This window comes from Thermobia domestica, chromosome 2 (genome assembly GCF_964235325.1).
Source record: "Thermobia domestica chromosome 2, izTheDome1.hap1.1, whole genome shotgun sequence".
Taxonomy (NCBI): Eukaryota; Metazoa; Arthropoda; class Insecta; order Zygentoma; family Lepismatidae; genus Thermobia; species Thermobia domestica.
Window position 1 is genome coordinate 123,302,414 of NC_137455.1, and position 27,676 is coordinate 123,330,089.

Here is a 27,676-nt window from a genome sequence, read left to right on the forward strand (position 1 = left end):
TCCTTAGCCTAAAGGACGTAGTCGTTGATCGTTAAACTGAAAGATTTAATTTCATTTTCAAAATGATGATCGCCGATAGCCAAATTTATAAAGCTTTCACTATTGAACAGGACAAAGTTTCGTATCTATTTGTTCATGGATTGGGACTGTTTTTTCAAGAGCAATTACTAGACCGCTTGAAAGCTTGCTAGTATTTCATCTGCTTAGATGAGGGATTAACTAAAGTTATTCAGAAGGGAAAAATGTATATACTTGCAAGGTTATGGGACAAATTGTTACGCGTTACGTAACCATTATGTTCTTGACGTAGAACTCAATAGAAGAACTGTTAAACCAGTTTCTGAAAGGAATTTTCCCTTTTTCACTGACAGAATTCTTCCAAATTCCTATGGATGGTCCAAACAATTTAAACTTCCTTTCTCGTCTCCAGTACCACATCAGGGCTGTTACCGGTAAGTGAAGGAATAAATCTTGGTGCATGCGACTTGCGTGTTGTCCATGGTTTGATGAAATCTGGTGTTGAATAGGTAGACTGAAATCTCTAGAAGGATGATGCTTTACGTGAAAAGGCTTCAGGAGACGGTACGAAGAGTACTTCCACCAGCAGAAGGAAGAGAGAAGTGATCAGAACAAAATGGAAGCTGAAAAGTGAATATTGGATGCACCACTGAGAAACTTCCAGGGACAAAGGATACGTGTGGAACGGAAAAGAGATTAGTAGGAGCTAACCATTGATACTGAACTGAACGAGATTAAAAAGAAAAGGGCTGCTTTGAGTTACATATTAGTAACTCCCTGGGGGCAAAAATCAACGTTAATCTTGTTTTTAGTTATAATTTAATAATTTTCATATCAAATAAACCTATTTTCTATTTCTATGTGAAAATTTTGGTCATATTTGTTCTATTGTGTATACAGATATGTAATTTGGTTTGTAGACAATTGTAAAGGATATATATATTTAATTTAAAGTAATGATTGTATATGAAAATAAAAATAAAGTCACTATGCTACAGAGGAATTATAAGATTGGTGAGGAAAGGTCGGTTGTAGAGGAGGTGGAGGCTAATTTCACAAGAATTTCATGTGATTGTGGAATTCTTACGAAAGGAAAATGAGGAATTCCCCCCCCCCCCCCTCACAAGCTGTAGGAACCCTTATGTAGTTTTTCACGAAATTTGTCATTCATCTTCCCATTAATGTCAACGTAGCTTTCAAGTTAGACTTTTAACGTGTCTTCTTTGCACTACAGTCAGTCTTTGCTGCTGTAATCAACAGTTGTTGAAGGAATGTTTAGTTTTTTCATTAGTTCATAATCCTTGCCAGTATGCACAGAGGTTCATGTCCAAGTCAAAACTACCAAAAGTTATATATGTAATTTTTGAAATCAGTTTTATACAACATACATATATAAAACTAGCTGCATGTTGAAATCATAACACTGACTAGAGTTTCCATATTAATGTACATTCTTATTTCTGGATAGGCTTCATTAGATGACCCCACTCAGACTGTGGTGATGCATCGCACAGAACCCTCTCGTCTACAGTCGCTGGCTCTACAACTCTCAGATAAGGTCAATAATTTAGTGGACTCAAATGAGAGAATATTTGAGATGAAGCAAGGTCAGTATTAATCTATTTATGTTGTTACAGTAATTAGTGAGAACACTTGTATAATATTAATATAATATAGTATATAATATAATATAGCATTAATATAAAATAAAAACTATACTGATCCGTTCATGAATAGATTGAAGCAAAAACTTATACTCTTTAAGTAATCATGTTCTGATTTAATGCAAAACAGGTACCTTTCAGGTTTTTTTAGTTGAAAAAAAAATAGTTATCTGGGAAATAGTGGATCAAAACATCGAAAACCCAGTCAGCAAAACACGTAGTTTCAGCTATGTTTGCATTGGTCCATGGATAGAGTCAATGTCTTGGAGGACTAGGACTCGCGTTTTGAGCTTCCCACGGCATTACTGCTTCAAAATCACCTTCAAATTAATAAATAATGATGCGCAATATTTTACATTAATTTGTCTGTCTTTCTGTCGGATGAGAATCATCACAGAGCTCCGCCATTCCATTAACTGTTGTTTCATCTGTGGATTATGATGATAAAACCACATTTCTTCTGTGATTACTAAGCATTTTAGAAATTTTGCCTCATATTCAAACTTGAAAATTATTTGTTTTGATGCCTCACCACTTTTACTCTAGATTGCACTGAGATTTCCAATTATGATTCAATGAATCTTATGAAACAGGGCCTGCTGCTTACAAAAGGAGTCGAACCACTAATCAAGTTTTTATTTATTTATTTATGGTTTAGCACTACTACAGATCAAACCCAGGTCTGGACATGAGCTACTTGGCATTTTACCTATAAATACAGCATCAACATAATGATACATTCCTTATTCAATGCCACAAGTTAACATGATCTATCGAATTTTCTTGGATTCGGTGAATGTGGGTCATTAATTATATTTTTAGTTCGGGCTGATTTGTCCATTTTCCAGCGTCGTCAATGCCATAATATGCGCCCTCTTCGTCACAGTACCATATCTATGTGGAAACCAACTGCTATGTACAGGCTCATTTTGTACTTTTTCCAGATCAATGTGACTCAGCATGACGCAGTTTCTTACATTAAGAATGTCCTTCAGTTTTTTTCTTAATAGCAGCAGTTTATAGGGTTAATTGTAGTACAGTCCATGAGTAATATATGTGCTGTAACTGCTCACCAAAAGTAAGTGGACAATGTATGCGGGGTAATGCCTTCACATCCCGACCCCATGAAACACAGTAAGTTATCGTTCCACCACCCGATATAGTAATACATATTATGATGGTCTACTTGCATTTTTGCTCCAACCGTGTAGACAAACGAGGTCCGGAGTCCACACACACACACAAAATTTCTCAAGTTTTTTTAACAAATCTTATCATCTTCAAAGTACTTTTCATTATACTTAGTATATTTGTCCAATCTGTGATTTCGTTCTTGGAAACCTTTTTCAATGTCGTCTGTTTTGTTGACTAACACCTCTTCACTCACTTTTTTTCGCGGAAACACAAAGAAGTCGCCCAGAGCGAAATCTGGTAAGTAAGGGGCGTGGGGGCACAAAGTCATGGTGCTTCTTGCCAAAAACTGGCGCACTGAGATGGCTGCGTGAGCAGGTGCAATGTAGTAGTGGAAAAAGTAACCCTCTACGACAGATCAGGCTTTTTTTCACACATTGTTACACAACGTTTTCAATATCTCTAAATATAAGTAGACTTAATTCCACTGATCTGGTGGAACGAACTCCGAATGTATTATCCCCTCACATCAAAAGAACAAATGGAACATCGTCTTCATATTTCATTTCACTCGGCGAACTTTTTTTGGGCGAGATGAGAATGGCATCTTCCATTGGCATGATTGATTGGTTTCGGGGTCGTAAGAATAGCACCACTCTCGTCACCAATAATGACATTTGAAAAAAAAGACTTGGTTGCTTAGGAGCTGTTCTTTCAAAGCATGGCATGTTTCCACTCAACGCTTTTCTTACTGGTCAGTCAGAACCCGAGGTATAATTCCGCAGCGAGCCTTCTATTTCCCAAATCATCCGTTAAAATCAGCTGAACCGAGCTCCAAGATAGTCCAGGTAACTTCCCCATTTCTTTAATGATCCACTCTTGGAACCAAGTGCAGGAATTTTGTTGACTTTTTGTTCATTCGGGAAGTTGAAGAACCTCCATAATGAGATGTCATCAGTCGACATTCCACCATTTTTGAGGCAAGAAAACCACTTGTACACTTGTTTTCATAACAACAGTTTCTGTGGCATTTTTCCCAAGCAGGAGACAAAATTTCACAGCTGCATGCTATTCTTTTAAGTCAGCCATCACAAAAAACGAGGTGCGAACGAAGCTGCTGTTACGAGAATCGCTGACCAGAGGGAACCTTCCCAGGTGATGCCATTGGGTTCACTGAATTCAAGAACGAGTTGTTCGACGGTAAGCTAGCGGGAAAAATGCGTACTACGGAAGCTTCACCCAGTGCAGCTCTGTTCCGGTGTTTTGTGGGTACTTCCTTGTATAGCAACACTTCACTGACAACTTTGAATCTATGCATCAGCACGAGCTTCAAATGATTCCGTCAACTGCCTGTTATTCTTCTTCTTCTTCTTCCTCTTCTTCTTCTTCTTCTTCTTCTTCTTATTATTATTATTATTATTATTATTATAATGTTGTAACTTTTTTTTTAGCAGTAATACCTACTATTAAATTTACAACCAACTTTATTATCTCTATCTCTTCTCACAAATCTGATTTTGTAATTTCAGGAACATTCTTCTCGAGAGGTGGAGCTCAAGGTGGATTCCGAGACAGACAGGCATACAATAGGCCTGGACAGGATTGGGGGCGACAGAGGCGAGAAGCTCGTGCATATTAAGTACGATGAACATAGGATACACCAAATTCAACTAATACGAAAATTGCAACAAGAACATTGGATTTAAATGTCACCCTTATTTGGAATCCAGTATTTAATTATTATTTTTTACGGAGACTATTTTCTTTGCTGACAAGATGTATATGTAGGCAGGTCAGCCAAAAAAAGGCAATAAAAAAGTACTTCAATTATATTCAAAATTTGGAGATGGCGGTGTACATGAAAAAATTAAGACAAAGAAATAAATAAAATAAAATATAAAATTTATTTTTATTTTCTGTTCAGTGTATACCCTAAAAATATTCCAATGGCATTTGAGACAAAATAAAATACCGAAAATGAAATGAAAGGCATAACAATTTTTAAAGACGGCTTAAAAAAAAAAAAAAAAAAAAAAAAAAAAAAAAAAAAAAAAGCTGTTTATAGTGCAAAATGAATATATGAACTGTATCTTTTCCATTAATTTACCAAAACTCCACATTAAGGGTATCTTATGCATTTTCTCAGTTCCCGTAAGATTAACGTGTAAATTTTACATCATGAATAATTAATGTAGCAGGGTACTCGACAGAAAAATGCGACAGTCATGAGTTCGAAGGCTAAATCCTATGCTTTTCCCATTCAACTTATTACGACTAAGGCGCATTGCACCCACAGGTGCTGTCTATACCCCAATGAGAGTAATCGGGGCAGCGTATATACGGGTGTGACAATGTGAAAACTTCAAACAGTAAGGTGTGTCTAATTTACGTCAGTGTAAATGCCATTGTATTATTTCGACGTGTATTTTTTTTTTACTCTTGCTCATTTACTAAATTTTGTTGCAGTACTTGGTATATACACTAATAGAAGTCCATACTTTAACTATTGAATATGTATATATATGGTGTCCAACAAAGGGGTTTAAACAAAATATGATTTTTTAAAGTTTCAAAGGTGTTCAAAACATTACTAATTATGTTCTAATGTGAAATATATTCAAAATGTCTTCCACTGGCAGCAGCAAATCGTTGGCAATGCTGTAGAAACATACCGACAAAATGTGATGATTTTCATTGCAATGGATTCACAGGCAGTCTCAATCGCTAGAGACACGATTTATTGGTGACACGCAGAAACGCGAAATGTATCAGTTTTGTGCGAAAACGTTGTGTACCTAAAATATATATTTTTTCACCATTTGTTAGGCCATATAACGCTCGCGATTAAACGCGAAATTCTGTCGAATTAGCGAAATTTGCAGCAAGTCCCGATATTATACGAAATTTACTCAAAAGTGACAATTTTTCAACGCAATGTGATGAAAATTCTCATTTTTGAGAAAACAGACCACCATGAATTTTTGAAATTTTACATGCGAGCTCCAAACGGTATCTACGGGTGAAGTGGATTCGAATGTTGATGTGGAGAGGGCTCTCTCTTTTTACAATGACATACTTATCGACAAAAGAACAAATGTAACACCAGATAACATTGAAACAATGCTTAAATATTATTTGCATAAGTAAACTGTGGACACTAAAGTTATTTTTTTCATTAATGTTCTCTATGTGTTTTTTTTTTCTTTAAATACTTTTATTCAGTGAGGATGCTTAGTGTTATTTTAAAAAAAACTCAAATATTGTTTGATCTAGTCATGCATAAGCTCATATCATGGTGATTGATGAGTGGAAATTAAGGTGAAATAGAAGGTAACTAATTGTAATTGCCAAAGAAAATTGTGCTCTTACATTGAATTTTTATTCGCGATTTTATCCTACTTTACACGTATTTTTTATAACAAAATTGCGAATTTATATTTACCACAAAATTGTCTCTCTATCAATCGCCATTTTCAAGGCATCCAGCGTTATGTGACGTAGACAGTGTTTTTCAGATTTCCCCATAGAAAGAAGTCTAACGGCGTTAGATCGGGAGATGGTGGGATAATCAACATTTCCTCGTCGGCCTATCCACCTCTCAACAAATATTTCATCGAAGAATTACCGCATATCTCGATGTTAATGTGGCGGTGTGCCATCTTGTTAAAAAAAAAATCATTGAGTATAGTTCATCAACAGCTGCCACATCTTTTCCTGCAACATATTAAGGTACTCTACACCTATCATTGTTCTTTAAAAAAAGAATGGCCCGACAAGGCCTCTGGCAGACATGCCACACCACACCGATAACCCAGGAAGATTAACAGCTCGTTGTTCCGTAACCTGGGAATTAACTCTTGCTCAATACACACAGGTTTGTGGTGGACAACATTGTGTCCGTTTTTTCTCGGGTACTCCTGTTTCACATTTTCATTCCACCAATTCTTCCATCATCATTCACTTCCCTTAATCATTGTCTCTCTCAGCCTAAAGAGCATAATTGTGGGACGTTAAACTGAAATATTTCATTTTTCCGAGTATACACAGTTGTGATTAATTGTTCCATTCAGTTTAAAAATCACCTCATCAGACCAAACAATGAAATCAGTCAAATTCTCATTATCGCAAATCCATTCACAAAATTGGAGTTATCTATCCGGATTGTCCTCATTGATTGCGTGAAGCAACCCGGGAATGTAGGATTTCAACTTTGTTTACTTTAAAATACAGTGAACACTTGATTTGCATACACATGATTCATGCGAAGCTTGCCGTATGAAAGTCTGAAGGAATCTTGCGAAAGTTTGTGACACTGCTTCCAACGTTCTTTTGTCTGCTACTGATTTCTTCCTGCTACACTATCCCTTCCTTAGATCACACACAGTTCCTTCTCTCTCAAACTGTCGCGTAACTTCGTAATTGTTACACGTGACGGTGGCCAACTTCTGCTTAACTTCGTCTCTGCACTTCTTTCGTCGTGTTTTCACATTTCCAGAAACACTAAAAATCCACTTTTCGTTGCTGAAAGGAAAGGTTCCCAGCCATTTTTTCAATTACTTGTCGCTACTGGTAACGGGAATGAAAATAAAAAGAAAACAAACGAATGGCTATACACACTAGTAATGTGAGCACAAAATAATAAAAATTTGATGAGGTTATCTTTAATACCTTCTCTGTTATTAACATTCAAACAGTATAAACCTCTTTGTGAGACACTATAGATATTGACTACCCACACAATTAGGTCTCATTTTTGTAAAGCCTACATTCTCCATTAAGACATGCATTTCTATGCTATTGTTAGTGATAAATTAATCCCTCTACGTTGGATATCTACATAAGTTTCATTTAATAAGAAACCTTTCAAAATCAAATTCTGCTCGCTTACAGGAGTCCAAGGGTTAAAAAAAGGAAAAACTTGTCTTTTGGCAAAAATACAGGAGGCGCATTCTGTATGATTATTGTGAACAAGTCTGTGCCATTAAACCTTCCCGATCGTTCGTATTCTATATTACAAACGCTCAGACGGATTTATTGAGCTATTTATTTTTTTTTGTTTGTTTGTTTTAGTCACGTGTTTCAATTCCTTCCCTTCTGGCTGGCTTGTAGGTAACAATAGGTGATAGTGTAAAACAAAACAAAGAAAAATACAAAATTCTTCGCCTAAAACTCTTTCGTCTCATTGGGAGTTGATCAAAATCTATTGGCAGCGTGAATATAGCTTTTTCTAAATGCATAACAAGGTTGTTTTTGTGTTTAGCTACTTTAGGAGATGAAATAGAATGAATGTTCCAAATATTTCCTGGTGCTGAAAATCTTATCTGTATTTATTGTCAAACGTGGAACAGAGAATGGAATAAAGAATTGTAGATAATTAGCATGTTGAAATTAAACATTTAAATCATAGTGTGCGAATGGTAAATTTAAGATATTTATTACATTGTTTCTGTGTTGCAGATCTAATCTTTACTATATACTATTAGGGTTCCAAACTCTATGCATAAATTTTGGAAGTCTTATTGAACGGCTATGTCCATCCATCTGTCTGTCAACAGTATCAGAGCAAAAAACTAAGAAATATCGAGAAGCTGTTTCTTGCTTTGCTGTGATTTTGAGTTTAATGTTCCTTTCAGTAGTGAAGCTAAATGAGATATGGACCTACAGCGTGATCCGAATAACATGAGCTCCCACCGGCAATTGAAACCGGGTTTCCCACTCCAAAGGCGCGTACACTAACCGTTTAGAGCTTTTCTATTTCAAATGTGCCCTCGGAAAATAAGTGAAACATTTCGGCACCACCCCCGCTACTCTCTTACGGAAGGAACTTTCTCTTTGCTTTGGGGAAAGAACTAAATGACCCCGGCTGTGTTGCCAATTTGTCATTCAGTCATTTGTTCTTGGAGAGTGAAGATCACACGCTACTTAGAATGACTAACAAGACTGCACAGCGAAGCCCGTGAAATAATTCAATGTAGCAATCCCTACCCGCATCAAACTATTGAAGAATCTCCGCCAAGCAACTTGTCCCTCTTCTTTTGAGGGAGGTACGGGAAAACACACGTCGACAGCAGCGCCAGCAGAGGGCACACCTGCAATAGAAAGACTCTAGCTACGAGAGAGCTTGCAGTTTTTTTTTTTTACAATCGATTCAATATACCAAGAATAGGTTTCATCTCCTCCGTTAACCCTCTATTCAAACAGGACAACCATTTCTGCCTTCGTTTATCGCCATAGAACAACTGTAATAGATAGTGACAATCGATGTTTTGCACTCGATTAAGCGTCTCAAAAAACATATCACCACCCACAACACTACCGAAACTGAAAGTGGTTCAAATTTACTAGTATTTCAGATTTCAGTACTGATTTCCATAGAACAATTACCGTGTTTGTAGGTTTTCTCAGGGTTCTCCCGTTTCCTTCCACATTCTTCATTCCACCATTTTATTCATTTCTCATCATCACTGTCTCCTTTAGCCTAGTTGACATAACGGTGGGATGTAAAACTGAAAAGATTCCATTTCTGATTTCCATAGAGCAAAAATGGTAAAAGAAATCGAGAAACTATTTTTTCCAATAGATTCAGCATCCGAAGGATAGATTTTATTCTCCGTTAACTCTCTATTCAAACCGAAAGTGGTAGAACCTAAACATTTCTGGTTTAACCGTTTATTGTTATAGAACAAAAACGGTAACACAGCAATAAGCATTTTTTCACAATTTATTCAGTGTCTCAACTGAATATATCATTTTCACCTGTAACACTCTACCAAATCATAAATTGTTGAAATTTACTAGTACGCCCGTGGAAGTGAGAGTAAGAGATCGGAAGTACGTGAATAATACTGCAAAGTTCTTTTTGCACCCGTCAATGTCTGAATTTCAACAAGTCTGGCACGAAAGAAAATATAAGACAGAAAACATGCAAACAGTGATAAAAGCACTAGGGTAAAATTAGTAACACAGTGGGATATTAATCTTCTTTTGCTGGAGCTACATGGCAAAAGGTCCAAGTTAGAGTGAAAGATGAAAGAAGTCATATACTTATCGGTAGTATCAAGTGAGGTCATCTCCAGTGTTGGCAAATCTGCTAAGGCAAAGTCAACTCGAAGCTGAGTATGATGAGAACAATCAGCTGAATTATCCTTTTTCGTTCAGAAATCATACGGCAAATCTCTCTTCACATTTGACGGGATTTTATATTATGACAGCCATTTCATATTACTGCTACTCGCACGTATGCCACTCCAATCGAACGATTCTTTGTTGCAAGCACAAAATACTAAGGCTTAACTTCAGCAGTGGGGCTACCCCGCATAAAAAAAATACCGTAAACTGGGCATACTTTGGCTCAAAGGAGGAGAAAGATTTAATTTATTTCTACATGGTTATTATGGTTTCGATCAGTAAGAAAAGTTGTGGATCGAAGTAAGTTATTACAACATTGAGAACACATGAATATTGGCGCTAGTGATTTGTTTCCAGGAAGTGGGAAACAAAATGCTAGCAAGTGTTAGCAAGTAAACATTTATCATATTTCAAGTTCCACAACTTTTGTTCATTGCATTAAAGTGACATACCCTGAATGCACAAGTAAGTAGAATATAAAAACATGTTCATTAGCGAATATTGATAAGCTAACGCCTTAAATGTTTATTCAATTACGCACAAACTATTAATCGTTTAATTGCGTGGGATAACATTGGCCCATATTTTCTGTGTTGGTAATGGCCCAATATTAAAGGTGAAATGGTGTACAAATGGTGCGATGTAATAAGGAAGATTAACCCTCCACTAGCTTCTAAAAGAGGATATTATACGGTGCCTGAATTGCAAGAATTTTCTTCCTAAAACTGAGTAGTATGGTACCGGTAAAGTACTCTACCGCAATGAAGAATATGGTGCTCTTATTTTCGGATGTTAAGTATTCATCCACTTACAAAGATTTTCATTGAATGATATTTTTGTTTGCCTCTAAATTGAACAAACTGATTTCACCCCTATTTGTAATATCGGTACTTTAACAGGATGTCTATCGGTCACGAAATCAGAAGACGGTCATGAAAGTCAAGAAAAAGTCACGAAATTTAGCTTTTGAGTCACGATTTTTTTTTATCTGTACAAACATAAGTATAGACTGGAAAATATTTTGTTCTATAAAACGTCAAAATTCACCACCAAATATGTGTATGGTCAGCTTTGGACGCTAGCAAAGCACGCTTCTATCACATGCATAAAAATAAGGCCTAATTCACATCCAAATTTTCTCTTGAGAATGTTGTGAAATTTTATTGTTTGGTAGAGAAAAAGTCACGAAATTTCATTTTGAAATTATAGTAGACACCCTGTTTAAGTAAAGTATTCAGAAATTTGTAGCATTCTTTTATAGATGTTTCGTATCCACCCAAGTAGAAATCAAATATTTTCATCAGACGATATTTCTCGTTCGATTGAAATTGAGTAAAAACATTGATAATTTCACCAGTATGTTTATAATACCCTTATTTGTTTATTTATTTAGTATCTGAAGAAGGATATGTTAGATATCCAAAACCATTACAAATTGTAATGTAAAATAAAGTGGGCTTTAAGCTTTGGTCAGTGTTTCTTTTGTTAAAATTAATATAATACTCTGTTCTTCTCTTCTGCTTCTTAAATACAGTGCTAGAATAATACTTTCGTGTATTAATTAGTCATTTTGACAAATGGGCTAAAGTTACTCCAATCATGAAAAATCTTGCATGGCATCAAAAAATTGAAACTATAATTATCATTCTTGATCACATTGAGTGTTTACTGCTTTCAAAAGAAAGGCAAAGGATTGCATTTTAACAAGGAGAAATGTCATTAAATTACCTCCCTAATCTTAGATGATGTTAGAATGGGAAATTTGAAATTTTTTTTTTTTAAAAAAAAGCGCCAAATATACCCAGTTTACGTATCTTTTTTTTTTTTGTTTGTTTTTTAACATACGCCTACTACATTCTTTAAATTGTAGAAAGCCAGGCGAATAATTAGCTTAACTACAAATTGGAGCAAAATGCTGGCCCGATTTATTGGCAATCTCCTTCTGGTAATGATATTTTCGCCTTGAACAAGTAGCGAGAAGAAACAGCAGCGAAATGGAATAGTCCTGTAGACGACAAACTTTGGACCAAACAGCACTCATTGAATATATATATATATATATCTGCAGTTAAACTGGAGACAGTCGCGCTAGCTACAGGGTGCGGCAGCGTTCATAGCGTAATTTGACTTGCGTAGTACAATGACGTACTGCATGAATGCGCGCCAGCTCGTGCCACATTCGTGTACTAATGAGTTGCCATTTCGAGTGTGACAGTGATATGGAGCGGTGGAGTGCACAGCATCATGCCTTTGCTGTTGAAAGTTATTTCAAAAATAACGACTCTGTTATTGCTACCCAGCGTCTATTTCGGCAACATTTCAACTTGGGACGTCATGGGAAAGTTCCAGATGGACGGACCATTGTGAGGTGGGTACTGCATTTCGAACAACAGGTTCTGTTTGCAATGGCAAACTGGGAAAAAGTGAAAGAACTGTGCGGACACCAGAAGCCGTGGAAAATGTTAGTGCTGTAATATTGCGTAGCCCAAAAAGATCTGCTTGTCGTCATTCGCAAACTGTACATGTGTCCTATCGCTCATTCAGGAGAATATTGCACGAAGATCTCCATTTTCACACATATAAGCTACAGAATTTTCACCCATATAAGCTGCAGATTGTTCAGGAAATTAGACCTCGCGATTGGGTTTCACGAGAAACATTCTGCTTAACCATGCGTGATCTCCTTCGCCAAAATCCACAAATGTTGCACACCATCCTGATGTCAGATGAAGCTCATTTCGAGTTATGTGGTTCTGCGAATAAACAGAATATGCGTTATTGGAGTGATGCAAACCCGCATGAACTGCACATCAAGCCCTTGCACAGTTCTCGTGTCACAGTGTGGCGTGGAGTTGCTTCCTTTGGGATTATTGGCCTTTACTTCTTTGAGGATGACAGCGGTGTGGCTGTAACTGTCACCAGTGAACGCTACCCAAAGATGCTGCAAGACTTCGTTCTTCCCCAATTAGGTATGGTCGATGTGGATGTGGAACAATTATGGTTTCAACAAGACGGAGCGACCTCGCATACAGCCAGAATTTGCATGGATTTCTTGCGACAGACATTTCCAGGTAATTTCCCATTTTGGTGACATTTCCTGGCCACCTCGCTCACCTGATCTTTCATATGCAGACTTTTTCCTTTGGGGCTACCTGAAGCAAGAAGTGTTCCGAACACGTGCCACCATTCCTGAGTTCAAGGATTGCATCAGAACTGCCGTCGGCAATGTCCCAGGGAATACGTTACGCCAAGTTATGGAAAGCTTCCAACGCCGCACAGTGGGGCGAAAACGCAAAAAGCTGGCCAAAAGTAAAAAAAACGAAAGTTAGTAATATAGGAATTTTTTATGTAGTTGGCTAGAGTGATGTTAGAAGTGCCCAAATTCATAAATAGAATAGGGTTTTTACTTTATTCCGACTACCTGAGCCACTCTTAAATAGAACCTTCAGCAGGTCAAATGTGTAGAGAGCAATAGAAGAATTGTGACGCGTCCGTTGAAACGGTTGTAACTTTCGAACGCGTTCATAGTTTTTAAATCTGTAAAGTTTTCCTATATCGTACTGGTAAGTAGAGTAAGTGCATGAAGTGAAAAATTAATAATAATGATGTAATAATTTATAATTTGAATCGCAAGTCAGGTAAAATTTTCACATTGTTTATATATTTTATAAACTTAAAGCGTTGAAAACATTATGTGCACCCTCGTGCACCACGTTCATATTTTGTAGAATAGTAGTCTGAATATTAATTAATGCTGTCGACAAAAACGTAGCTGCCAAAACGTGCCAATTACGAAGCGTGTTGATGTTAATTATTGTTCATTTAATGTTACAGTGACAAGCCGTTGCAGTTATCATAACCGAATTAAATACCAATAATTGTGTCATTTAAGTAATAATACATTTCTAATAAATAAGAACGTAAGTAATAAGTAATTATTCATCAAAATATGTGAAAAAAGTGAATGTTGTTAAAGATACATTGTGAAAATTACGAAGTATGTTGACATTCTTTTTATTCCGCTATTTTGGATCCGCCATTTTGTTTTTTTCAACTTTAGTTGCAGAATCGTAACCAGCAACCTCAATAACCCTTTTATCGCCACTTTTGAGAACATTTCTACGAATTTTTCGACTTTTTTAAATTTTATTCCGCCATGTTGGATCCGCCATTTTGCTTTTTTTCAACTTTAGTTGCAGAATCGTAATCAGCAACCTCAATAACCCCTTAATACTAAGTTTCATTCAATTTAAATATAGTTATTATATTTTGGCCAGCTTTTTGCGTTTTCGCCCCACTGTGCGCCGCCTAGATGAATGTGTTGTGCAGAGTGGGCATCATTTGACAGGAGTCATATTCAAAAAATAATCCACGCAATGGACAATGACTTACACATTAGTAAATGGCATACCTTTAACTATTAATTGACAAAAGAGGTAATAAATAAATTACAGTTACTTGCCTGATGGTGTGTTTTTAATATCCAACTATGAACGCTGCCGCACCCTGTATGTTGTTTCCCTTGTTTAATCAAGTAGAGTGCTCTGGCACGAAGCCAACCAAACTGTGCAAGAATAGGTTAACGTATTTCTTTCGACCATCAAGGTACAGTATCGAGATATCAGCAACAGTTACCACACTTGCGTGGAAGGCTTCAAGGTGTTCATCAACAGAAGGTTGAGGCTCTGGTATAAAGCCAAACCTGCCAGAAAATTGCCCCCAGTCCGGAAGGTGGAGATTATAACGAGGCAAATGATTAACTTGTAAAGTAGGTAGCTCAATGGGAACGATCGGAAAGTGATCATTGCCGTATAAATCATGGTAGACATGCCACTGAAGATTAAATACAAGCCATGGACTGCACAGATCCAAATGTGAATACATTCCTGTAGCAGTGATAAATGTGTTGGACTGTCATCATTAGTAAGATAAGGTGTGAAGTGTCGAGAAAAGTTCCAATTTCTCGACTTCAAGGCTCAGTACAAGGAGAATCGCACCCTTTATGGTAGAGTTGAAGTCCCCCATCAGAATAACTGGATGTGAAAGTTGACGATATGTGATTTAGATCAGCCGATGTAAAAGCTTCATGCCGTGTGATGTAGATGTTGCAGAAAATGATTGGCTGTCCGAAGAAAACTCGACTAGCTAGACCATGTAACTCATGTTCAAAATTATTGTCGCATGTCTATAAATATGTTGTTGTAGGAATATAATTTAAGGAATTTGCCCGATATTTCTTATAATGTTAGTATGTGTATAATCGGCAGACATGTATGTGGTAAATTTCATGTCAAAAGAGCAATAAATAAGAACAATAAAACGAAAATAAAATGTTCTTGTCCATTTAGCAACATTTTATTTTACTCATTCTAATTTTCATATTTATAATTCTTTTCCTATGAAATTTACCACAAATATACATTTCTCGATTATACACGTAGTATCGGTGTTAAAAGTACCCTGCAAAATCATTGTCAAATTATATTCTTACAAGAAGACAGTTATAGATATGCGACAATCATTTTGGACATGAGTGTACATCACTCATCACCTGGATGGGAGTGGAATGATATTATGTCCTGTATTAGAATTGTGACTGCCACCTGCACGACCATCGCCATCCTTGTCGTGGCGGTAAACATTGCAGCTTGAACATAGGCGTGCCCACCAAAAATTTTCTGGGGAGGACAGTACCCTTCACTCAACATTGTGGACCAAATTTAAAGAAAGGCTGATGTCATTGCACCCCCCCCCCTTTAATTTTCAAAATGTCGCATAACATGAATTAGTGCCGCAATTTAGGATAGATAAATCCTATCAATGGTGATAACAGGTTCTATTCCAACGACACAAAAGATCCTATTTATGGTACTGTTGACAATGTTTATTATAATTAATGGGATTTCCAGGGCGATAATATTAATTTGTAGGTTTCATGACAGTACAATGAACTTATAATCAGTGACTAAGCATAATATTCAAGTTCATGTTTTCATTTATGATTTGCGTTCACCTCTGGTGCTAGGGGTCTCGGGTTCAAACCCTGCTCCCGCCAAGTGAACTTTGTGGTGGACAAACACCTGTGCGTGGGTTTTCTCGGGGTTCTCCCGTTTCCTCCCACTTTCTTCATTCCACCATTTCATTCATTACTCATTATTACCGTCTCCTTTAGCCTAACCGGCATAAGTGTGTGACGTAAAACTCAAAGATTTCATTTCATTTTCATTTATGATTTGTATTGTTTCCCATTTTGACACTGAAATTGGGTCTTTAAGTGTCCTGTTAAAAGCTCCAACCTCTGATAATATCTCTAGCCATATGAGCCCAAGAAACGTAGATCCTTCTTCAAAAAGCCGCAAAAGCCCAGCTGTTGATCCTGAAGATGTGTTGACAATTCCGTCAGTCTTCATCTTTCCAACGTAGAGAGAATTTCTTCATAATGTTAAACAACTCTCATTATTAGACTAAGTCTACAAATTCACCTAGTGGGATACAAGGATTTAATGTTTACAATGTTTAAGACGAGACCACAAGCATTAGCCTCGATTAGAGTAGAAAATCGATCGTGACCTCACTGAAAGTGACTGCAAAAATAGTACTCATAGTTCGTGCACCCACTGCAAAGAGTTTCTCACTACTACTGACGCACTACAGGCACCCTTAATCACAAGATTAGTACTGTGAGCTCCACAATGTACGTACAAGGCAAGAGGTTGCTATTTACATATAATAGATGGAACACTAATTCCAGAGCCATCATAAACTTGTCCATTGAGTTGAGCAATGGAAAGCTGGAGTCTCACCATCTCATCCAGAATAACTGAAGCTATAAACTCACCAGTAGTTTTTTGATATACTGTAGAACACAAGAAAGCTTTCATGAGAACAGAGATCTTCATCAACTCCCCTGGCACAAATACCTAATTGTTCTTCGCCATTCACATCACGGGAACCATCAGACACGATAGAGTACAGAGGAGAGTTTTGAGATTTGATTTTGTTACATATATGAAAAGCAATTTCTTGGTCCATGATTTCGAGATTTCGTTCTGGATTTTAACATCCATGAAATTACATCTCTTCATGTTTCCCTTTCTCCGGCTTTTCAATTGTGGAAAATCTTCAGAGCAAACGCTCATCAACTGAAATAAATTCCTGAACCGGGAGTCATGTCCTCTAAAAGCGAGTCCTTGTCTTGCAAGATAACGTATACTTGAGAGTAAATTTTTTCCGGGAATTTCCTGGTTTTCAGTTGTTCATCTAAAATTTGTCTGTTTAGTTGGTTTTCTTTTGGAATTTTTCTCTGGGTGTAGCGCAGTACAGCCAGTTTATGGCATTCTGAAGTATCATGTATACTTAATTTCTCTTTAGCTTTCTTCCAGTTGCAAAATCCTACAGTAGAGAAAGCGTCTTCCATGGTTTTAGTAAAAACTTTTTTAAAAATGTTTTTCAAGATGTCCATACAGTAAAAACAGAAAATGACGTTAATTTTGTTTGGATCGACGTGAAGCCACGGAAGGAACCGAGTTGGCACGACCTTTCAGAGGCTGTTGTGGAAAATTTGTAGGTAACACTAAAGTTTAATTGGGGCTTGAAAGGCTCGAAGGGTGGGGAAAAATCTTAACCACTTGCTAGACGTGGAGATTGAAAGTTTCCTTCTATAGACACTGATGGTGATGGTGACCGATACAAGATTTGAATTTCCATTGTCAGTTTCAGGTTGTAGTAATCCATCAGCTGAACTATCATTTGAATTAATTTTTCTCTTCTTTTCGTCAACAATGGCACTGCTTTGGCCCCCGTCCTGTCTTTTCTTTTTTTTTTTTTTTAGGACAAATTGATCAATTTCAAACAATAAAACAACACTAAACAGAAACAAGAGATGAAAAACTTCATATCAACGTTATATTCACAGTAACACACATAAACACAGCTGTCTAAATAGCGTTACTGTTGGAGAAAACACGCTGCAAAACATGTCCTTTCAAAAACAGTGGCGCACTTGCGCACAACCCAGTTGACGAAGTTCAACAATACATTAGAAAGAACACGCAGAGACCTACGTTACCTTCACACGAAGAAAAAGGTCTTTTTAGACAGGTTTTAAGTTATATTTCCGAAGCTAAACAGTGTTGTAAGTCTTCCATCGATTGTCCAGGTTGGCACAATAATGGTGGTTGAGATTTTTTTGAAAAAAAAAAAAAATCTTTATTCTTAGCAAGTCAGATTAGTTGGAAGAATTTGACGTGTGTACAAAATTGCTAAAAAAAATCATGTTTAGTAACAAAAATTCGTAACGTCTGAGCTAGGAAAAGGCATGAAAAGTAATTATTTATTATGTAAAGATTTCAAACTTAGATAATTTTGATTTGAAAGTAACTTAAGTTTACTTGAATCTATTCCAGACGAGGATATTTGGCATTTTGGAATGTCCCTTCTTCGATATCCTTTTCAGGAACTAGCAAATCTCCATCCATTTCCACTTCATCTTCTATGTTTCAGTTGGTACGTCCATGCCATACGAAGTACATATACATGATTGAGCATTTTAACATACTTTTCCAGCACTCAGAACTTCATTCACAGTCGTCGGTGCAAGGAACATGAGGTAAGATGTAGTAAGTCTTCAGGAGCAGCGGACTTCGTAGTTGGTATGGGACATAGATAACTATTGACTATCTTCAAGCCCTAGCGTAAAGTGTTCATGTTAACATCAACCATTGCTGCACTTGATAAAAGACTCGGAGTGAATGATCACGAGCGGCTTCTGTTGTACAACTAAGTTAAACTGCAAATGTATAGGCTGTTTGGCAATTGTCTTCTCATATAGTTTGTGACATTAAATGTCCATATCTTTTGACTCATACAGTGACAGAAAGAAAGATTCACCAGCTTAAGCCACAGCTTCAGTTGACACTCGAGAATTATTGAAAATACTTAGTTTATCTCTAGGTTCCTTATTACTCTAACTTTTTGTAAGCAGATATTTTGCCTTTTCGATAAATTGACTTCACAGTAGATTAAAAAAATGGAGGCAAAAGTATACACCGCTTTGATGCGGCGAAAATCTTTTCAGTAGTCGTATGTTCACGGATTACTTTTTCGTCCTCGAATGTCAGGCAGTTACGAGACCAAGCCGAATGTGCTGGTTTACAATTGGCACATTTAAGAGGAGCCGTACATTGTGTTAGACGATGTACTGCATCAGAACATTGCCAAAGAGAGCAGAGAGATTGTATAATGTAGAGTATGGCCAAAATGCCATTTAAAACAGCGCAAAGGAGAGAAATATTAGGCCTCATTTTAAACGATAATATGCTAGATTAAGATTGGCAGGTAGGTCTGGGATTCCAAACGTAATGATTCAGGAATCTTAACGGTTTTAGCTCACCACTCTTGTGGGTGTGGATTTGCTTAACGTCCGCAACATTTTGCTCAAGAATTCATCCTTGATCTCGGCTTTTGGCAAGCTTCGAAGGTAAGACCAAGTAATCAAGTCCTTACTGATATTCAGTTGATTATGTGCTCCAACTTGTACTAGGACTATGCCCAATATGAACCCCGCCATGGCCGGCCCCAAGCCCTGCTGAGAAAGGGAGAGGGGACCCCGTCACTTTGTTCCTGGTTCACACGCATTGTGGTGCTCGTGTGCTCACGAGGGGCGCGGGGGGAGAGGTGTCGCGAAGTGCTATTCTCTCGTATATCCTGAGCCAAGAGTTGACTCCGTTCTGCAGGTGTCAGTGTGTATCGGAACAGCCTTCGGCCATCCTCAGAAAAGGGCGGCTAACTCGTACCATTGGATTTGAAAGGGTACGTGCTACGTCTCGTCCTCATCGAGCCAGGTAGTGTAACTGCCGCCCCTACCGGCGGAGGTGAGGCTTTAGCTGTTCTTCGTAATGGGCAACTAGATCGTGCCCTTGGGTCCGGCAGATAAAAGACTACGTGGTACTTCAATACGTATGAAAGAGGGGAGTTGGTGTGCTCAGAGGGACGGATCTAACGTCCTACCGGAAGACGTAGGTACAGCTCTCAAAAAACGTTCCGTGCGTGTTCTTGGGTCCGGGATGGGATACTTGTATTTTAACGCACACTCGTACTTCAAGAGTAAGAGAGGCACTGAAAGGAATCCGTCCCAGTTCTATTTTCCGAATGAGTCCAGGATCCATACCCCTACCAGGGGACCCGCTACTCCCAAATGGCCATTGTCTTTAAAGAGAGATAATCTACATCAGTTTGAGTCTGGTAACGTATGGTGTACCTCTTACCGTAATTAGAGAAGTCCCGTATTGCATGGACAATCGTACCGAGAGGGGAATGTCAGTTTACTCTCAGCAGGGGGGACTGGATGGTGACTGGAGAAAAATACCACTCGCAGGAATCTGGGCAACGGTTTCTGATCCAAGTGAAAGGGAGGAAGCTCTGCAGGATGAGAGGCTGGCGTCAAACTCAAATGGTGACTTAACACGTACCATTGGATCCGAGAGTATCTCGATGTGTACGCGGAAGGAGGTAGGCAGTGAACGTATAAAGGTAGGCAGGGCCAGAAATTGAACAAGCTCCCTCGGAACCCCTGGGGCTCCCGGATTGGGTTGCACTCTGCCTGGCTGTGGTCATGCCGTGGAATTCGGTATTTTATGCAAGCTTATCCCAGGAATCTGGATAATGGCGAGCATGGGAGAACCTGACTCGCTAGCAAGACTGTCTCGACCAATAGTTAACTGGTAGACACTCAAGACATCGGTCTGGCGGCGCAATGGGCGTATTCCACTCCCTTACTAGGGATGATTCCATTCCGGGACCAAGTACCTGGGGAAAGCCTATCGTCTGAAAGCTCTTGCCAAGAGAAGTACGAAACCGTTTTCAAATCACGGGCAAACCCGCAATCTGACAATATAAGGGGTCATTTTGTGTGTGTGTGCGTGTTTGTGACCCTATGTATTGCATATGCGACAGAAGTAAAAATGAATGTTACGATGCACCACGCGTAAGCGCCTGAGCCCATCATGTGCCTTTTTCGCTCATTGCTAGAACGTAACTCGGGTAAGCGTTTGATAATATCGCTTTACACCCAGATATACCTATTTGGTCAATATTGCCAACCTTTTGTAAATACAATGTGGCAGATGGTTTCTGTACCACTGGATATATATCTATTAACGTGGCATAAACGTTATTCGTCACTAGAGAAAATATACTGTGGACGTATTCCTCTTCCAAGGAGTCCAGTTTGTCAGTGTTGCCAACCAACTGTAAAAATGAAAACGTGTAGAGCAGGTTTCGTACGATGAGAGGTTTATGCACCAAGATTGGCAGAAACATCACACGAAATACCATTCATACCATTAGACAATATAAAATACCACGAAGCTAGTATAGTACTATTTGAAGAACTTCCATTTTGAAAACGTTAGCAATACTGACAGACTGGGGTGCTTGGGGAATGAGAACAACAACAGAATGTTTGCTTTGTGTCAAATGATGTTTATGCCAAATTTTGTCTCTATACATGCAATGATGAGGGAACCTTTCGAGAAAATATATTTTAGAATGGTTGGCAACACTGCTAAAGTGGATGCTTGCGCATACTCACACTATGTTTTCCATTGTCCAATGCTGCTTCTGTCTCATCTATTCTATATTCGTTCAATGGCACGCACCCCATTTGCAACATTGTGATGTTTACATTTGGTTATCAATACTGACAACCTAGAATGGTTGGGATATGGTCACACTCAAAGTCTTTTTGGTATAATATAGTGTGATGTTTCTGCCAATCTTGGTGCATAAACGTCTCATCGTACGAAACCTGCTCTACACGTTCTCATTTTTACAGTTAGTTGGTAACACTGACAAACTTGGAAGAGGAATACGTCCACAGTATATTTTTCTAGTGACGAATGATGTTTATGCCACATTTCATGGATATACACCCTCCATTCCGAAAGAAACCGAACTTTTGAAAACAAATAGTACCACTAGTGCCATCTGTTGTAATATTTTACCGGTAGATGGCGTAGTCCCTCATTGACAACTGGTATAAATGTCATGACATTTGCATGCACGGCAACAAAGTTATTGCGTTTCAACTGTCAGTGTGTTGTGTACATCGGTCGGAAAATGAGTTTCAAACAACAAGCTGCAATTGAGTTTTGTGTTAAACTGGGTAAAACTTTTAGTGAAACGCACCAAATGCTACAAAATGCATATGGTGATGAGTGTCTATCCCGTACACAAGTTTACGAGTGGTTCAGGCGATCCAAATCGGGTAGAGAGACGCTGGATGATGACGAAAGATCAGGCCGTCCCAGAACCGGATTATCGGAAGAAAACATCGAAAAAGTGCGTGAATTCATCAAACATAACAAAAAAATCGTCGGTGAAAGTTATTGAAATGGAATTAGGCATTCCTCAAAAAACCGCATACCGCATTTTGACCGAAGTTTTGGGCCTTAAGAAGGTTAATTCGCGGTTTGTACCACACAAACTCACCGAAGACCAAAAAGTTGATCGAATTGCGCATTGCAAAGACATCGTTAAAAGTGCTCGGCAGGATCGAAACTTCTTGAAATCGATTGTAACTGGTGACGAGACGTGGTGTTTTGAATATGAGCCTGAAACAATGCGGCAAAGTGCTGAATGGAGAGCGCCGGATGAAGGAACACCCAAAAAAAAGTCGCTTTGTGAAGTCAAAAGTTAAGGTGATGCTGATTTGTTTTTACGATTCAAAAGGAATTATCCACAAAGAATTTGTTCAGCCCGGCCAGACAGTCACTGGAGAGTTTTACTTAGGCGTCATGAAGCGTTTGCTGGCAAGAATTCGTCGTATTCGGCCCGAATATCGCGAAATCGGCAGTTGGACTCTTTTGGACGATAATGCACCATCACATCGTTCGCGATTAGTAACTGAATTTTTGGTCAAAAATCACATTATTCGGTTGCATCATCCGCCCTATTCACCAGATCTCGCTCCGTGCGATTTCTATCTGTTCCCGAAACTGCATTTGGCGATGAAAGGAAAGTGGCACGCATCGATTGATGCCATTGAGAAGGCGACGACCGCCGTCCTAAAGACCATTCCAATAAAGGACATGGAGAAGTCGTTTGACAACTTGTTGGAGCGTGCAAATATGTGTATCGATGCAGAAGGGGAATACATTGATTAATAAAAATGATTTGTTCCAAAATGTACACTGCTTTTTTGTTTTTTTAAAACGTTCGGTTTCTTTTGGAATGGAGGGTGTATATCCAGTGGTACAGAAATCATCTGCCACATTGTATTTACAATTAGTTGGCAACACTGACCAAATAGGTATGTCTGGGTGCAAAGCGATATTATCAAACCCTTGGCCGAGTTACGTTCTAGCAATGAACCAAAAAGGAACATGATGGGCTCAGGCGTTTACGCGTGATGCATCGTAACATTCATTTTTACTTCCGTCGAATATGCAATACATAAGGTCACAAACACCAAAAAACTGACCCCTTATAGCAGCGTTTCCCAACCTTTTTCAACTTGCGGCACACTATAGGTGTAACTTGAATTCTCGCGGCACACCCATATATATATATATATATATATATATATATATATATATATATATATATATAATTACTATTATTATTTGTAAATATAAAATACCGTGGTTTTTTATTGTGATTACTGATCTCCTTCTTACAGAGAAGAGATCCCAGTGGTAAATCATTATGCTTACTTTTCATTCTAATTTTAAAATAGAAAACAATTGCAATGAAATATAGGACTCGGGTTTTTAAAAATCCACTTTCTCTTTCGAAAACTGTATCTAACCTTTAACTAAAAGGAAAGATCACTAAATAACGAACAAATAAACAAATCTCTTATACTTTGAAAACACAAACGTAGGTAATTTGCATGCATGTTTGCTTTGTTGAATTTATTGAATGATATGTTAAAATTTCAAGTTACGAAATAGTCTGCAACAATAAAGAAGCAATAATGGTCATGACAATGATAAATGCGTTTTTCAACATTAAAATGTACAAAAAAGTAACACAGTATGAAACTTAAAATTGTAGATTTATAGTAGAGGTTCATAGTAATGTGAAATACAAATATACATTTTCCCCTATGTCTTGCAATTTGGTTCCTATAGAATTAATAATTTGTTTCGATTTCCTCGCGGCACACCAGTGTGCCGCGGCACACCGGTTGGGAAACGTTGCCTTATAGGATCAGGTTGTGGGTTTGCCCGTGATTTGAAAACGGTTTCGTACTTCTCTGGCAAGGGCTTTCAGACGATATATAGGTTTTCCCCAGATACTTGGTCCCGGAATGGAATCATCCCTAGTTAGTGAATGGAAGCTACATCGCAAATGCCAATCACCTTGATGGTGCATTGCGTGCACATGGATATAAATCCACATTTGAGGACTACAGACCAGATGCATTTAGCGGAGCCGGTTCATAACTTAGGCCAAACGGCCGCAACACGTATAACCAACGTGAGAAGTGTGGAAGTAGACTATTTGATCCTAATGTGTCCAATATGGTACATTTGAGCAAAACCTTTGCCATTTTCTGTATAAGAAGAGTTCCATTTCTAAGTTTGCGAATAGGCTCCGGTGGAAAAGATCCAGTGGCAATATGTTGCAAATATTTAAGTACAATAAAAAATGAAAGTTTATTCAAACTACCAGCAGTTTCTTGAACATCCAGGCGACAAGGCCTTTGCAATCTTAATTTATTCAAAATAAACGTACCTACCAATGGAGACACTCAATGAAGAGCACCGAGAAACGAAAAACCGGCAGGACGTCCGGAATCGAGATCCAATAACGAGCTTTTTAACCGCACAACTTTAATATACGCTATCGGAGATGCAACTAGTATTTCCGGTTTCAATACGTATTTCCATAGAGAAAAAACTAAGATATCGAAAAGCAGTCTTTTGACAGATTTGGCGTCCCAAGAATAAGTTTTGTCTCGACTTGATCTACTGAAGGTAATTAAAATCTACGATTTCCGGTTACAACACTGATCACATAATGGGTAAAACGAAAATAGATATCAATAATCAGTTTTCTCATATACATGTATATAAATTCAGTCCCACAAGAGCACGTTTCATCTTTGATTTTATTACTTTCTTGTAACCGGAAGTTATGACTCACTTAGCATTTTCGGTTTCAATATTAATCTCCATAGAGCAAAAACAGTAAAAGACAGCGAGTAATGTCTTTTTGATATGGATTCAGCGTCCGAGGAACACGTTCTATTGTTCATGTTATTCCTCTATTGCAACCAGTAGTTGTAGATTAACTACTTCAAATTTGAGTATGGAATTCGCATAGTTTTAAAGTTTACACAATATCACAGAGAAACGAAGCTCATTTGTTTATGCTGTACAAACTAATGCGTAGAAAATTAGCTACTGCATTAGCAGTGGTGGTTCTTGAGGGAGAATCACATCGTGAAGTTGAACTTTTATCGCTACAAACTATGGAAAAAAAAAACACAATGTACTATTTTTTGTATACCTACATCATAAGTACTGCAATATTTCCACAACACAGACAGCAGGCGCGTGTATATGCCATGATCGACCGCAAGTGCATGGTCAAATTGATCCCAAGAGGCAGCGTGACAAGCGGACTATTTAACACAGAGCCCGCCACTCTGTCAGCATCTTTAGTCGGTTTTTAGTGGCAGTGACGATAAATGCTCAACCATGTCCGATACATGAGCTGTCACGGTGTGAGTTGGAATTCTACCATAACGCTGCGGCACCAATCCAAACCATTTGTCATACGAAAGAAGGTGCAGTGACCCACAACACAGCGACTCGTTGATTCCAGAATTTCGTGCAGGGTGTAAAAATGTCAAAGACCAGCCAAAGTTCGGCCTCCCCAGGATAACATTCTGAGGTCATACGATATTCCATCGACCAAAATCCATCTACAAGCAGACGATTTTGAAGCCAACTCGGCAATCGGCATGTGCCAGTCCTCTGTAGTGTCAGCTTCACGATCTCGAGAAAACCATCAGAAGCTGCTGCATTGCCACATGAGTTGACCCCAGTTCAGGCCCAGAGGAAAATAGATGTATGCCAAGAACTGCTGCAAAATCCGCATGATGTTGAAAAGACCCGTCACATGATGCAATGAAAAGTGGGTGTGTTTCGGAATGTGCAAAAACAGTGGTAAAACAAGGGCCAACCTTCAAAATCGGTCGTCAAACAGGGCCATTTCGATCATGACGTAATGCTTTGTGCATGGTGGAACTACGAGGGGGTAATGCACTTCGATTTTGTTTCTAACGGTCATACAATCAATGCCGATCTTATTCCGAACAGTTGGAGCAGATGTATGCTACACTACGCCATAAATAACTTGCATTGGTAAACCGAAAGTGTGTCCTGCTTGAACACGATAACGCAAAACCACACCCAGCGTATAGTTCTGATCGTGCTTATTTTGGTCCATGGCGCACTTCCTGACAAGACTATGCTTCGCCAACCAGCAGTGACTGGGTTCTTTCCCTCCAAGAACAAGACGTGGTATCAACGAGGAATCCAGGAACTGGCAGCAAGGTAGCTGCAGATAGTCCAACACGTGGAGCTATACTTTTAATGTTACGTAATATGCTTCATTGCACTGCAGTAAATACAGGTATGTTGTGTACTAGAATATTGCAAGACTTACGACTCATCCTTATGTATTACGATCTACAGTAGTTTTGCATCAAAATTCAGTTATGGAACAGGTGGTGGCCAATACAAGGTAGGTGTCCTGTATGTGATTCACGGTGTATCACAGTTAACAATTATCAATCGCATACATAATGCTTTTGGAAACACACATACTCGTATGTAAAGAAGACAGTTACTAAGCCAACACAATTTAGCCGTTAAAATAGCACGACACACTGTATTTCTTTCGTTAATATTAAAAACAAAATAAAGCGATATAAAACTTCAGGTCTATAGTGCTATATTCCAAGAAGATTTAAGTGTTACACTTCGTATCAACAGATATTTTGCGATCTTTACTATTATCTACAGGTTTTCGAAACCTCAAAACAAGTAGAAAATATACGAATAAACGAACATTCAGAGAAAATATTTCACGATATTCAAAGAGCAAAATTTTTTCAGTTTGTGTGTTTAGCAGGTTAAATTATATGGTATTTTATATTTGATTTCATTCCTCTGTAAAGGACATGATCTTGACACTACGAAGTCAAGGACAGGGATATTGAGGGGCTTGGAGCGAAAGTGGTGTAACCCACTAGATAACGGATTTTTTTTGTTTGTTTGTTTGTTTGTTTGTTGTGTTTACCTTTGTGACATTAACTCATGCAGTGACAATTTGAACGTAACCCCAATATTATTTCATTTTTTGCAGGTTTTCATATAGGCAATAAACATGTGATATTTTGTTTGGTGCCAAAGTGGTGTAACCCACAATTTGCAGTAATGGAGCCCGACAACGATGTTCTTTTTAGTAGTGGATCAGAATATTTTCCTCTTCTGGTGGCGAGTCCGATGAAACTGAATATGAAGAGGTAAGTAGTTTCCTTATTTAGCAGACATGTTTGAAATACAGTATTCTGCAGATTACGCTGCAATACAAATTGCACATATTCTTAGCAAAATTTGTCTCGTTTCAGGCTGTGGAAGCAGAATTTCAGAGCTCTTCACAAGTAACACAACCACCTAATCGCCCATCTTTGCCCGTAATGCCAGCTGCTGCAGCAG

General features: G+C 38.2%; 2 protein-coding genes across 3 annotated transcripts in view; both read left to right on the forward strand.

Moving 5' to 3' along the window:
- The window catches only part of eIF3c (eukaryotic translation initiation factor 3 subunit c), a 64,400-nt gene extending 59,685 nt beyond the window's left edge, over positions 1-4,715 (forward strand). For both annotated transcript variants that reach the window (XM_081745630.1, XM_081745634.1), the window contains exons 17-18: positions 1,487-1,625; positions 4,343-4,715. In XM_081745630.1, coding sequence (XP_081601756.1) covers positions 1,487-1,625; positions 4,343-4,452 — 249 coding nt within the window. In that variant the 3' untranslated portion in view covers positions 4,453-4,715. The remainder of the gene's footprint in view (positions 1-1,486; positions 1,626-4,342) is intronic.
- LOC145675263 (acidic mammalian chitinase-like) overlaps positions 1-27,676 on the forward strand; it is a 354,567-nt gene that overhangs the window by 82,144 nt on the left and 244,747 nt on the right. The window lies entirely within an intron of this gene.